Raw genomic sequence first — 12971 nt, forward strand, 5'->3', positions numbered from 1 at the left:
AGAATTTTTAATAAGATCTATTGCCCTTTTGGTATTGCAGCTTCTCATATTTGTTCCGTGTTGCACCTTTTCTAACAGGAAAAAGAAGAGCTTATTGAGGAATGGCAGCCAGAACCTCTTGTCCCGCCAGTATCGAAAGACCACCCTGCCCTTAACAATAACATTGTCTCCGGGTATGTAAAACACTTTTGGGCTATATTACAATGGTTCTTAACTTTTAATTGTGCATGTGTTTGTTGTACAATGCTCAAAAATGTGACCTGTTTGATTTAGTGTTGTCTTAATTCTTTTGTTTTTAACTACTAAATGACAGGATCAGTGGAAAATGCATATTTTTTTCTATATCAAGGTTTTTTAATGTGTTACAGTTTTAAAGCACTTTTTATTAATGGCTCACTGACTAAAGGTATTGCATGTTGTTGTGCTGAGCCAAAGAGACTGGGAAAGTCCCAAGAACAAACCTTGTCTGTGCAAAGTTAGCTGATCGCAGCCAGGCTAGCATTAAAAGCCGTGCAGTTGGCTTTAGCCTCCTAGGCTGGGGAGCCCTCTAAGGCTGAATTAACCTACTGAAACTCATTGGCCCATAATTTCCACAGACTTTCTGTTGTTAAGCTGCTGTAACTTAATTGGGCTTTCTGCCGCACTTCCAGCAAAGAATGACCAGTTGAGTGAGGCACTGGAGGGCTTCTTGTGCCTGCAGAACATAGCCCCAGCTTGGATTACTACCTTCAGGAGAGCAAAGGGAAGCAAATTGCAAAAAAAAAACTAAAAATTCATCAAAATATCTTTTTTCAGTTTAATGAGTTTATGGAATTGTGACAATATTGTATATTGTGACTTTTGCTCTGTGTTTTACACTTCCCTGATTGTCTGTAATGCTTGTTATTAACTGTCTGTAATGCTTGTTCGTAACTGTCTTCGGCATTGAATGTCTTCTCTTGTTTGGATTGAAATTTGGTTTCAAACAAACCTCAATTTCTTTTATAACTTTATTGATTGATGACTTAAAAGTTATAACTTTTTTTTGTCTGAGCTTTATGAAATTTCATAATGAATTGTGCTAATTTAATTTTTTTATTATTTTCAGTCCTCCAACTCATAACATAGTGGTTAATGGTAAAGAGTGTATAAACTTTGCGTCCTTTAATTTCCTTGGCTTGCTAGACAATGAAAAAGTCAAGGTGAGTTTATTGCTGTATTGATCTAAAGAAAATATGCTTTAGTATTAAACTTGTGGATTTTTGATGGGGAGGGGATTTGAAATGGCAATTCTTAACAAGAGTTTCAGTGTTAAATGGGCTCCAGTGTAATGCAATTGGTGAAAGGGCCTTTTTTTTTTTTAACTGGGTTATGTAATTTTTGAAATGAATGGGCAGTAAGGTGTTTACAGCAATATGCCTAGTATGTAGATGATTGCTTGCTATATTTTTTATTACAGTTTCCTGATAATTCAAAGTTTTAGCTTAAAAATTGAATCATACAATAATTTGAAGTAAATTCTAACTTGATTCAAGGTTTTTAAAAGATAAATTTTTGTTCATGCACAGAACGTAGCTTTGGCTTCACTGAAAAAATATGGTGTTGGTACATGTGGACCTCGAGGGTTTTATGGAACATTTGGTAAGTTAAAATTATTGTTAAAGCTAATCAAATTGCATTTTTGAGATACTAATCACACCATTTATCTTTTTGCAATCCTTTTTTCTAAGTGAAGAAAGTATTTTCTAGTACTTTTAACACCAGTCGTTACACACCAAGTCTTCTTCCAAATTTATTTCACCGGTGGAGGCAATCCTGAATAATATGGCAATGCCAATGTTAGCAGAAGTACAAAGACTCCTCTTGTGAAGGAATTTTCCCTAGTGCCAATCTGGGTGCAGGCAATGGCATCGGCTCATTTGCCATTGAGGGTGTGGCTACAGATTAGGCTGACTCTCCGCTTCCTTGTACAGTACATGTCAGCAATGCATTTAAGCTTTGCCAGCCTGTACTGATCTTTCCCTGATCTCAGAAAAGGTCCTGGCCTGATTGACTAAAGCATGACATTAATTTGTGAAATTATCCATTGTTTCTGAATCCAGCCACAGTATAAAGGCAAATTCAGCAGCAAGAGAACTACTGGAAACAGTTCTACAATATAAATGGGCTATTCATTTATTCCTAGATCTAATTATGAATGCTTTATTGAAAATTCATCTTTGTTCACTGGGAAATAAGAAATAGTTAATGCCTATGATTTAAAAAGTAGGGTAAACTATAACCTGAAATGACCTATACAGCTGAACCCTGAAGAACAAATCTTTTAGGATAAGGAATACACAAGTGTCAGCTATAGCACACACTCCTTTGAGTCAGAAGGTTGTGGGTTCAAGTCCCACTCCAGAGACTTGAGCACAAAATCTAGGCTGACACTCCAGTACAGTACTGAGGGAGCACTGCACTGTCAAGAGGTGCCATATTTCAGATTAGATGTTAAACTAATCAGGTGGCTGTAAAAGATCCCATGGCACTATTTTGTGGAACAGGGCCAGGAGATTGGAGAGAACTCCTAATATTTATTCCTCAATCAACATCACTAAAACAGATTATCTGGTTATTATCTCGCTGCTGTTTGTGGGACCTTGCTGTGTACAAAATGGCTGCCATGTTTCCTATATTACAACAGTGACTATGCTTTAAAGGTATTTCATTGGCTGTAAAGCGTTTTGGGACGTACTGAGGTCGTGAAAGGTGCTATATAAATGCAAGTTCTTTCTTTGGCCCAACAAACCCTATTTTCAATTGATAATGGCCCAATCTTCTCTACCCCTCTCCCCAGAAGCTCTTGGGCCCATCTGTGCTGTTTGCTTCAGTGATAACTTAGTTCATGCGTATTACCTTGTGTCTAAATAGTTCTGATTGAATTCACCATTTGCTTCTAATTTCCTAATCTTTGTGATAACCGTAGTTTTTGAAAGCTTAATCTGAGCAATTTTGTCAATTCCCTTCATATAATAATAACTTCTATGGGTTACCTCAAAATCTCGCATTTCCCAATGAGAATAAATCCAACTTTCTTAACCTTTCCTCATCATTTGGATTCCCAAGAACTGGATATCATTTTGGCTACCTAAAATGAAACTTCTGAAGGGCAATCACATTTCCTGAACCTTATTTAAATAGAAGAGTTACATTTTGCTACTTTCCATTCCTCAAATTTAACCACTTTTAAAAGAAAAATTAAATTCTTGCTAATTTCTATCCCCATTTTGTTTAAAGCACATGGGTAGGTGTTCTCTGGACTTGGTACTTTTTGGTTCCAGAGCATCTAACCTATTATAAATATAAATATTTCCATCATTATCAGCACTGCCTTGCCTCTCCTTAGTCATTGCTGGAAATTTTATTCTTGACTTGGGAAAATCATTATTCTTGTTTTCTGTAAAAATATGTGAAAAGTAACTGTTCATCAGCTCTGCCACTTCCTTATCCCCTGATTTGAGTTTCCTACCATCATTTTTAAAAGAACTGTACTTTTATCTTTTTGTTGTATGTGTATATTTGGAAAACCTTTTACTGTAATGTGACTTGTTTTCTACAGTTAGATTTGTTCCATTTTACAAATTTGCCTTTGTTTATTTTGGAGGATTATTTGTATTTTCTTAAGTTCCTGGCTTGTATTTCTCTCTCGCCCTCCTTCCACCTTTTAAGTGGATTTGATTGCAACCTCTACAACTGTTCCTTGAGTATTCTCATTCCTCCACTGTACATTTACTATAATTTGAGTTCCAATCAACTTTCTTTAACTAATTTTTTGTATTAATGTCCTTTCCCCTTAACTTTTTGAGCATTTCAAATTGAACAATGTTTTGATCATTGGAATCTAGATGCTCCCCAAATCTAAATTATTTACTACATACAGCTCATTTCTTATGATTATATCCCGAACAAGCTTTGACTTTTTGGTTGCTTGCCGAACGAAGTAAGAAAGAAGTCTGACACTACCTCCAAGAACATGTATCCTTCTGTAGTTTATCCACTGCTGATTTCCCAGTCAGTATCTGGGCAACTGCAATCTGCCATGAACAATGTTGTGTCCTTTTTTACAGGCCTCTCTCCTCTTCAAAGGCATTTCCTGTTCAGGAGGTCAGCGCCAGTATCCAAGGATCCCCTTTTTTTTTAGTATTGGATATATAATCTATACAGACTAACTGGATTATGTAATTAACAACAACAACTTGCATATATAGAGCCTTTCATGACCACTGGATGTCTAAAGTGCTTTCCAGTCAATTAAGTACTTTTTTTGAAGTGTAGTCACTGTTATAATGTAATGGAAACTTAGCAGCCAATTTGCGCACAGCAAGCTCCCACAAATGGCAATCTAATAATGACCAGATAATCTGTTTTTGTGATGAGGGATAAATGTTGGCCAGGACACTGGGGATAACTCCCCTGATCATCTTCAGGATAGTGCCATAGGATCTCTTGCATCTACCTGAGAGAGCAGATGGAGCCTCGGTTTAACGTCTCATCCGAAAGATGGCACCTCCGGCAGTGCAGCACTCCCTCAGTACTGCACTGGAGTGTCAGCCTAGATTTTTGTGCTCAAGTCTCTGGAGCGGGACTTGAACCCACAACAAGTAGTAAAGCGTCCCATGGCGCTTCACAGAAGCATTATTGACAGTGCGGCGCTCCCTCAGTACTGCCTCTCCGACAGTGCGGCGCTCCCTCAGTACTGCCCCGCCGACAGTGCGGCGCTCCCTCAGTACTGCCCCTATAATATTAGGACAGATGAAAGAGATAGATTTGAAGGAGAGCCTTAAAGGAGGAGAGACAGGCAGAGAGGTTTAGGGAGGGAATTCCAGAGCTTAAGGCCTAGGCAGCTAAAGGCACAGCCACCAATGATGGAGCGATGAAAATCGGGGATGCGCAAGAGGCCGGAACTAGAGGAGCGCAGAGATCTCATGGGGCTGGAGGAGGTTAGAGATGGAGAGTGAGCATAAATAATGAAAGTAAGGATTAAGGACCCCCAAAGGCAGGCATCACAGTTGTACCATGTCATTCATATTTCAGTAATATGGGCATTCATTTCACTAAATGTTTGTGTGTGCTGTATATTTGTAATTGAGTGTTTCTAAGGTTTTTTTTTACTGTCAGCTTAACTCTGTTACCTGGCAAAACTTGGCAGGTACTGTGGTTATGGTGACCTAACAAATAACGCTGGTAAAACCACAGTGGAAAAAGATGATGTGTACAGCTGTAGATAAAATACATTTCCCCACATGTCTGCTGGACCCTGGCCCTATCTTGCTTTGTGCTTCCTTTTTCCCTTGAACTGATAACACATGGCCTATATTGGGTTAAATGTTCTTTTCTATCCCAATTAACTATACTAGTCAATGCAAATCATGTTGCCACCATTCAGGAAGGTCAGGACAGTGTATATGTTGTGGGCTCCTACTGTGAGGATAAAGACAAAATTGTTCTTCCATACAAATGAAAAAAGATTTTGAAACTTCTGTCTCTTTAGTCTGCTTACTCCAGTCCTGTTTGTTGCTTGCTAGTATAATACCATGGTTGTGACTTGCCAGCAACTGTGGTTTACCTCTTATTTTGGATCATCATCAAATTGTTTCCATGTGTTGTGAACAGTACATAGTTTGACATTTTAAGTGCATGCTTACAGCATTTTATTCTTGCTGTTTTCCTTTTTGATCAGATGTTCATTTAGAACTGGAAGATAGAATTGCCAAGTTTATGAGAACAGAAGAAGCTATTATTTATTCATATGGATTTGCTACAATAGCCAGTGCCATTCCAGCATACTCAAAGAGAGGAGACCTTGTGTTTGTGTAAGTCTTTTTCTTGCCTAATTCAAACCTAATGCGTGCATGCACGTAAGCTAGTTGCTTTCCCCAACTGGTGCTAATGAAAGAAATGGAACAATAGTTAGCACAGTTAAAAATTGCTGCGATTTTTATCTAGACCTTCTGTGATGAAACTTGAGGGATTTCTCTATAATGACATCCTGAACTATAAACTTTCTCTCCAGCTGCTCCCATTCTCTAACGATGATATGTTTTAAATTTTTCTGGTAAGTTTTCAGAGTAGTCCTTAGAATCATTGTGCAGGATTTTGCAGTAGAAATAATGGTGAGGCTAACAGTGCTCACGATTATTAACGTGTAAATCAGACAGTAACTTCCAGTGATAGCGCATGCATAGTTAAACGCAGAAATCTGGAAGTTGCTGGCAGAGATGCCCTGTTCCTCCGCAAGCTGCACTATACCGGTATCTCGTCCAGAGACTAGCCATTGAAATACATGGAACGGCGTGAAGTTACTATACTTGTCTGATAGATGCACACTAAACTCGCCAGAAAAAGTTTGGGCTTGTTGATTCCAGTGCAAGTACATTTTTAATGGCTTGATAAGTCTTAATTACTGCAAAACAACCTCTTTTGGCCCTGAAATTTAACTTTTACAAGTGTAGAGTCTCATTTCTTCAGCTTTTAATTATTGTTGGAGATTTAAAAAAAACTTTTTACTTTTCTTTGTCTCTTTTATCTCTCTCAATCCAATCTTTCTTTCCCTCTCTTTTATTTCACTTTATATACCTGATTTGACATTGAATTCAATATTCCAACTGATACTTCCTGGTATATAGGCCTCCAAACAGTAATGCGGAGGTTGGGGATGGTGTTAAAAGGGAAATTAGAGAAGTGTGCAAAAAGGGCACAGCAGTCATCATGGGTGACTTTAATCTACATATAGATTGGGCTAAGCAAATTAGTAACAATACTATGAAGGAGGAATTCCTGAAGTGTTTACGGAATGGTTTCCTGGACCAATATGTCGAGGAACCAACCAGAGATCCGGCCATCTTAGACTGGGTATTATGTAACGAGAAAGGATTAATTAGCAATCTTGTTGTACGAAGCCCCTTGGGTCGGAGCGATCATAATATGATCGAATTCTTCATTAAGATGGAGAATAAAGTAGTTGACTCAGAGACTAGGGTCCTGAATTTAAATAAAGGAAACTACGATGGTCTGAGGCGCGAATTGGGTAGGATTGATTGGGGAATGTCACTCAAAGGGTTAACGGTGGATAGGCAATGGCAAACATTCAAAGACCGCATGGATGAACTACAGAATTTGTTCATCCCAGTTTGGCATAAAAATAAAACAAAAAAGGTGACTCAACCGTGGCTTACGAGGGAAATTAGGGATAGCATAAGATCCAAGGAGAGGACATATAAATTGGCCAAAAAAAGCAGTAATCCAGGGGATTCAACAAAGGAGGACAAAGGGATTAATTAAGAAAGGGAAAATAGAATATGAGAGTAAGCTTGCAGGGAACATAAAAACTGACTGTAAAAGCTTTTATAGATATGTGAAGAGAAAAAGATTGGTGAAGTCCAGCGTAGGTCCCTTGCAGTCAGAATCAGGGGAATTTATAATGGGGAACAAAGAAATGGAGGACCAATTATTATAAATGCATATTTTGGTTCTGTCTTCACAAAGGAGGACACAAATAACCTCCCGGAAATGTCGGGGAACATAGGGTCTGATGAAAGGGAGGAACTGAAAGAAATCAGTATTTGTAGGGAAATGGTGTTCGGGAAACTGATGGGATTGAAGGCTGATAAATCCCCAGGGCCTGATAATCTACATCCTAGGGTACTTAAGGAAGTGGCGCTAGAAATAGTTGATGCTTTGCTGATCATCTTCCAGCATTCGATGGAATCTGGAACAGTACCCATGGATTGGAGGGTAGCTAATGTTACCCCACTATTCAAAAAAGGTGGTAGAGAGAAAACGGGGAATTACAGACCGGTAAGCCTGACATCGGTAGTGGGGAAAATGCTAGAGTCCATTATAAAAGATGTAATAGCAGAGCACTTGGAAAACAGTGACAGGATCGGACAAAGTCAACATGGATTTACAAAAGGTACAGGAAACTTTTTTTTATCCGGCACGGACGGGACCTACGTGGTGCCGGTTCATCAAAAATTCCGGATAACCGAAAGCTATAGTAAAAGATACGGAGCTGAGAGCTCTGTATAAAGCAACAAACCCTGTTGCTTAGCAACAGCTTCAGAACAATGGCCACAAGTTGCAAGCGTCTCTGTAGCTTAGCAACAGCTGCAGCCACACCCTTGCACAGCAACAAATGGAGGAAGGCAAGTAATAAAAGTTACCTGAACCTATTCCTGAATTTTGCCGGTTAACAGAGATTTCTGGTTATTTAGGTGCCGGTAAATCAAAAATTTCCTGTAAATCGTGCTTGACTAATCTACTGGGATTTTTTTGAAGATGTAACTAGTAAAATAGATAAGGGAGAACCAGTGGATGTGGTGTATTTGGACTTTCAGAAGGCTTTCGATAAGGTCCCACATAAGAGATTAGCGTGTAAAGTTAAGGCACATGGGATTGGGGGCAAGGTATTGACTTGGATAGAGAACTGGTTGGCAGATAGAAAGCAAAGAGTTGGAATAAACAGGTCTTTTTCTGAGTGGCAGGCAGTGACTAGTGGGGTACCGCAGAGATCGGTCCTAGGACCCCAGCTATTCACAATATATATTAATGATCTAGACAAGGGAACTAGATGTAATATCTCCAAATTTGCAGACGACACAAAGCTGGGTGGGCGTGTGTGCTGTGAGGAGGATGCCGAGAAACTACAGGATGATTTGGACAGGTTGGGTGATTGGGCAGAAGCATGGCAGATGCAATATAACGTGGATAAATGTGAGGTTATCCACTTTGGTGTCAAAAACAGGAAGGCAGATTATTATCTGAATGGCAATAGATTGGGAGAAGGAGAAGGGGAAGTGCAACGAGACCTGGGTGTCCTTGTGCACCAGTCGCTGAAGGTAAGCATGCAGGTGCAGCAGGCGGTTAAGAAGGCAAATGGTATGCTGGCCTTCATAGCGAGAGGGTTTGAGTACAAGAACAAGGATGTCTTGCTGCAGTTGTACAGGACCTTGGTGAGACCACATCTTGAGTATTGTGTGCAGTTTTGGTCACCTTATCTGAGGAAGGATGGTCTTGCCATGGAAGGAGTTCAGCGAAGATTCACCAGGCTGATACCTGGGATGGCAGGAATGATGTATGAGGAGAGATTGTGACGATTGGGCTTGTACTCGCTGGAGTTTAGAAGAATGAGAGGGAATCTCATTGAAACACAAAATTCTGGCAGGACTGGACAGACTAGATGCAGGGAGGATGTTCCCGATGGTCGGGGAATCCAGAACCAGGGGTCACAGTCTAAGGCTAAGGGGTAGGCCTTTTAGGACAGAGGGGGATGACTTGCCAGAGGAAGTCAGCAGCAGACAACTTCCTGGCACCAGGGGTGCTTATGCTGCTCAGGAAGGGAGGAAAAAGAGTGGGAGAGCAATAGTGGTAGGGGATTCTATCGTAAGGGGAACAGACAGGCGTTTCTGTGGCCGTAGACGTGACTCCAGGATGGTTTGTTGCCTCCCTGGTGCCAGGGTTAAGGATGTCACTGGCTGCAGGGCATTCTGAAGGGGGAGGCTGAACAGTCGTGGTTCACATTGGGACCGATGACATGGGTAGGAAGAGGGATGAGGTCCTGCAGCAAGAATTTAGGGAGCTAGGTAGCAGATTAAAGAGCAGGACCTCAAAGGTTGTAATCTCTGGATTACTCCCGGTGCCATGTGCTAGTGAGTATAGGAATTGGAGGATAGAGCAGATGAAATCGTGGCTAAAGAGTTGGTGCAGGAGGGAGGGCTTTAGTTTCTTGGATCACTGGGCTTGCTTCTGGGGAAGGTGGGACTTGTACAAGTCGGACAGGTTGCACCTGAACCAGAACGGGACAAATATCCTTGCGGGGAGGTTTGCTAGCACTGTTCGGGGGGGTTTAAACTAATTTGGCAGTGGGATGGGATACAGAGTGGAGCTATAATAGGGGGTGATGTACAGCCAAATATAGAGGAAAAAAATAAGTCAGACTGGAAGGCAGAGCAAATATGTAACGGCACAAGGGAGTAGGGCAAGGCTAAATGGCATTTTAATGCAAGGAGTCTTACGAATAAGGTGGATGAACTGAAGTTGTTGATGAACACATGGGAGTATGATATTGTTGCTATCACGGAGACATGTTTGAGGGAGGGGCAAGACTGGCAGCTCAATATTCCGGGGTATAAAATCTTCAGGCGAGACGGGGGGGGGGGTAAAAGAGGAGGGGGTGTTGCAATCTTAATTAAGGAGTCAATTACTGCTGTAAGGAGGGATGATATATTAACAGGTTCCTCTAATGAGGCCATATGGGTTGAACTTAAAAACAAAAAGGGGGCTAGCACTTTGCTGGGAGTGTACTATAGGCCCCCAAACAGCCAGGGGGAGATAGAGGAACAGATATGTAGGCAAATCTCAGAGAAGTGTGCAAATAATAGGGTAATAATAGTGGGGGATTTCAACTTCCCCAATATTAACTGGGATAGTCAGAGTGTGAAAGGCTTAGAGGGTGCAGAATTCTTAAAGTGCATCCAGGAGAGCTTTTTGAGCCAGCATGTAGAAAGTCCTACAAGAGAGGGGGGGGCGGTACTGGACCTAATTCTAGGGAATGTGGCTGGGCAAGTGGTAGAAGTGTTAGTAGGTGAGCACTTTGGTGACAGTGACCATAATTCGGTGAGATTTAAGGTAGTCATGGAAAAGGACAAGGATGGACCGGAAATAAAGGTTCTAAATTGGGGGAAGGCCGATTTTAATATGATAAGGCAGGATCTGGCCAATGTGGACTGGGATCAGCTACTTGAAGGAAAATCCACATCGGAGCAATGGGAGTCTTTCAGAAAGGAAATTGAGAGAGACAGAAATGATGAGGAATTTCTTCACCCAGTGAGTGGTGAACCTGTGGAATTCTCTACCACAGAAGGCAGTAGAGGCCAAATCATTAAATATATTCAAGAAGGAGTTGGATATATTTCTTAAGGCTAAAGGGATCAAGGGGTATGGGGAGAAAGCAGGGACCGGGTACTGAACTTGGATGATCAGCCATGATCGCATTGAATGGCGGAGCAGGCTAGAGGGGCCGAATGGCCTACTCCTGCTCCTATCTTCTGTGTTTCTATGGTTCAGACTGTGCTGTCATTAACAAATCTTCAATTTGATTGGCTAAGGAGATGCACAGTTGCTTGACCTGTTCACACTGGTTCCAGATGCTCTGTAGAGGGCACTGTGCTTTGCCTGACTGGAACTTTGAGTGCAAAAGCCCATAAAAAGTCTATGGAGAAAGTGTAACTGTAATGAATGATGCCGCTGACCGCAAAATCTGGCACGTTATTTTATCAAATCCACAAGATCTTTTTAAGGTGGATAAACCTAATTCATAGAGAAATGAGGACTCTGCCATAGGAGGATGTGCTGTTTTTATACAACACAAGTTTGAACTAGACTGGTTTAAATCTCCACTGAGCTGCCATCAGAATTTATTTTTTGAAAAGTATTGTCAGAGAAAAATTGCTTTATTTCTTTTTAAACTTTTTTTTGTTTTGGGTTCGTATTTCCTATCATGAAATCTATGCTGGTATGTCTTGCTAAAATAATGGGGGAGGGAAGTGTAGTGTACATTATTTTATTTATATAAAATTAGTGTATACTTCACATGAAGAATACATGTTAAGGAGTGGTGGATTAAGTAGCATAACAGGCTTGTGTTGATGTCTGTGTGCTTGCGAGGTAATGTGGCATCATCCACTCAAGTAGTGTATTTTTCATAATTCACCAGAGTAAAGTACCTTAGTTACTATCAATTTAAAAACTAGACTTCTCACCAATATTTTGTTTCAGGTCCCTTCCTATAACAGCTTGTCAATGACATTTCTGTATGAATAGGGTATGGTGAAGGCAACGTGCTCCTAATTTATTTAATTTTCTAACCTCAAATAAATATTGTCTGCGGCATAGCTGGTAATACAGTAATGTATAGGGAAGTGACAGAATACATCACACTTTGTCATTTTTTTTGGTAACTCCTCTAGAAATATATTACAGATGACACCTTGGCAATAGAATTTTTAAACTTTTTTTTAGGGGTGAGCAACTAACATATTTGTTCAACTAGTCTGATAAGATCCTGACGAGAGGGCAGCCTGAACTTTTGGGCCTGAATAATATGAGGAATATGAATCAACACCAGGAGGCAGGGCATTAATCCAGAATACTTTGGGGGCCTTTTTAATTTTGCTCCCTTAATCAGTGACAATAATTTCTCCAAGCTGATTGTCTCTCTGGTGATATAAGTCATACCGTTTGAACAAACATTAAAAGTTTGATAGAAAACGCTCCTCCAATAGCTCAAATGGTTATTGCAGTGAGTCGTTGAACAACACCGACCAGGAAGGCATCAGGTTTGATCCTCAAATTGTACAGAATTAACTGATCTCAGCCAGGGGGCGGTAAGGGAACTACAGGTGCCTTAGTGCCCCTAATTTCGAGAGGAGAAAATCCTGCTGCTGATTGCTCTCCACAAACTCCTATGGGAACTGTGCTTAGGTGGACATCCAGTAAGGACATGGATCAGGCTCAGCTATGGTGTCCACACAGTCATATGGCCTGCCATCTCTTATTGTCTAAGCACACACATGAAGAATATGCCTTTAGGGGAGAATTGGTAGAAAAATAAATAAAGTTGACAGGAAAAAAATACTGTGCCTAATTAGTTATTTTGAAAGTAATATTTGTGGTGAAACTTCCTGCATCATTAGAGGACTTGTTGTATTTAGATGGTTTAAACTTGTTTTACAGGGATGAAGCCGCATGCTTTTCCATTCAAAAAGGCTTGCAAGCTTCACGTAGCAACATAAAATATTTTAAACACAATGATATGGATGACCTGGAACGGCTGCTGAAAGAACAGGAACTTGAGGACCAGAAAGTAAGATGCATTTAAGCCTGTTGGAACCAAATAGAACAACAAAAGTACTTTGTTTCAAATGTTCTCCACCTTTAATCCATTTAAAATT

General features: G+C 40.4%; 1 protein-coding gene across 1 annotated transcript in view; it reads left to right on the forward strand.

Annotated features, from left to right (window-relative positions):
* Window positions 1-12971, forward strand: part of sptlc1 (serine palmitoyltransferase, long chain base subunit 1) — a 42561-nt gene that overhangs the window by 18395 nt on the left and 11195 nt on the right. The window contains exons 3-7 of the mRNA XM_085984532.1: window positions 79-173; window positions 1088-1181; window positions 1548-1620; window positions 5702-5834; window positions 12754-12883. Of these exons, the coding sequence (XP_085840658.1) occupies window positions 79-173; window positions 1088-1181; window positions 1548-1620; window positions 5702-5834; window positions 12754-12883 (525 nt within the window). The remainder of the gene's footprint in view (window positions 1-78; window positions 174-1087; window positions 1182-1547; window positions 1621-5701; window positions 5835-12753; window positions 12884-12971) is intronic.

Source organism: Somniosus microcephalus, chromosome 1 (assembly GCF_052327205.1).
Source record: "Somniosus microcephalus isolate GS21.2 chromosome 1, FLI_Smic_1.0, whole genome shotgun sequence".
In the NCBI taxonomy this organism is placed as follows: domain Eukaryota; kingdom Metazoa; phylum Chordata; class Chondrichthyes; order Squaliformes; family Somniosidae; genus Somniosus; species Somniosus microcephalus.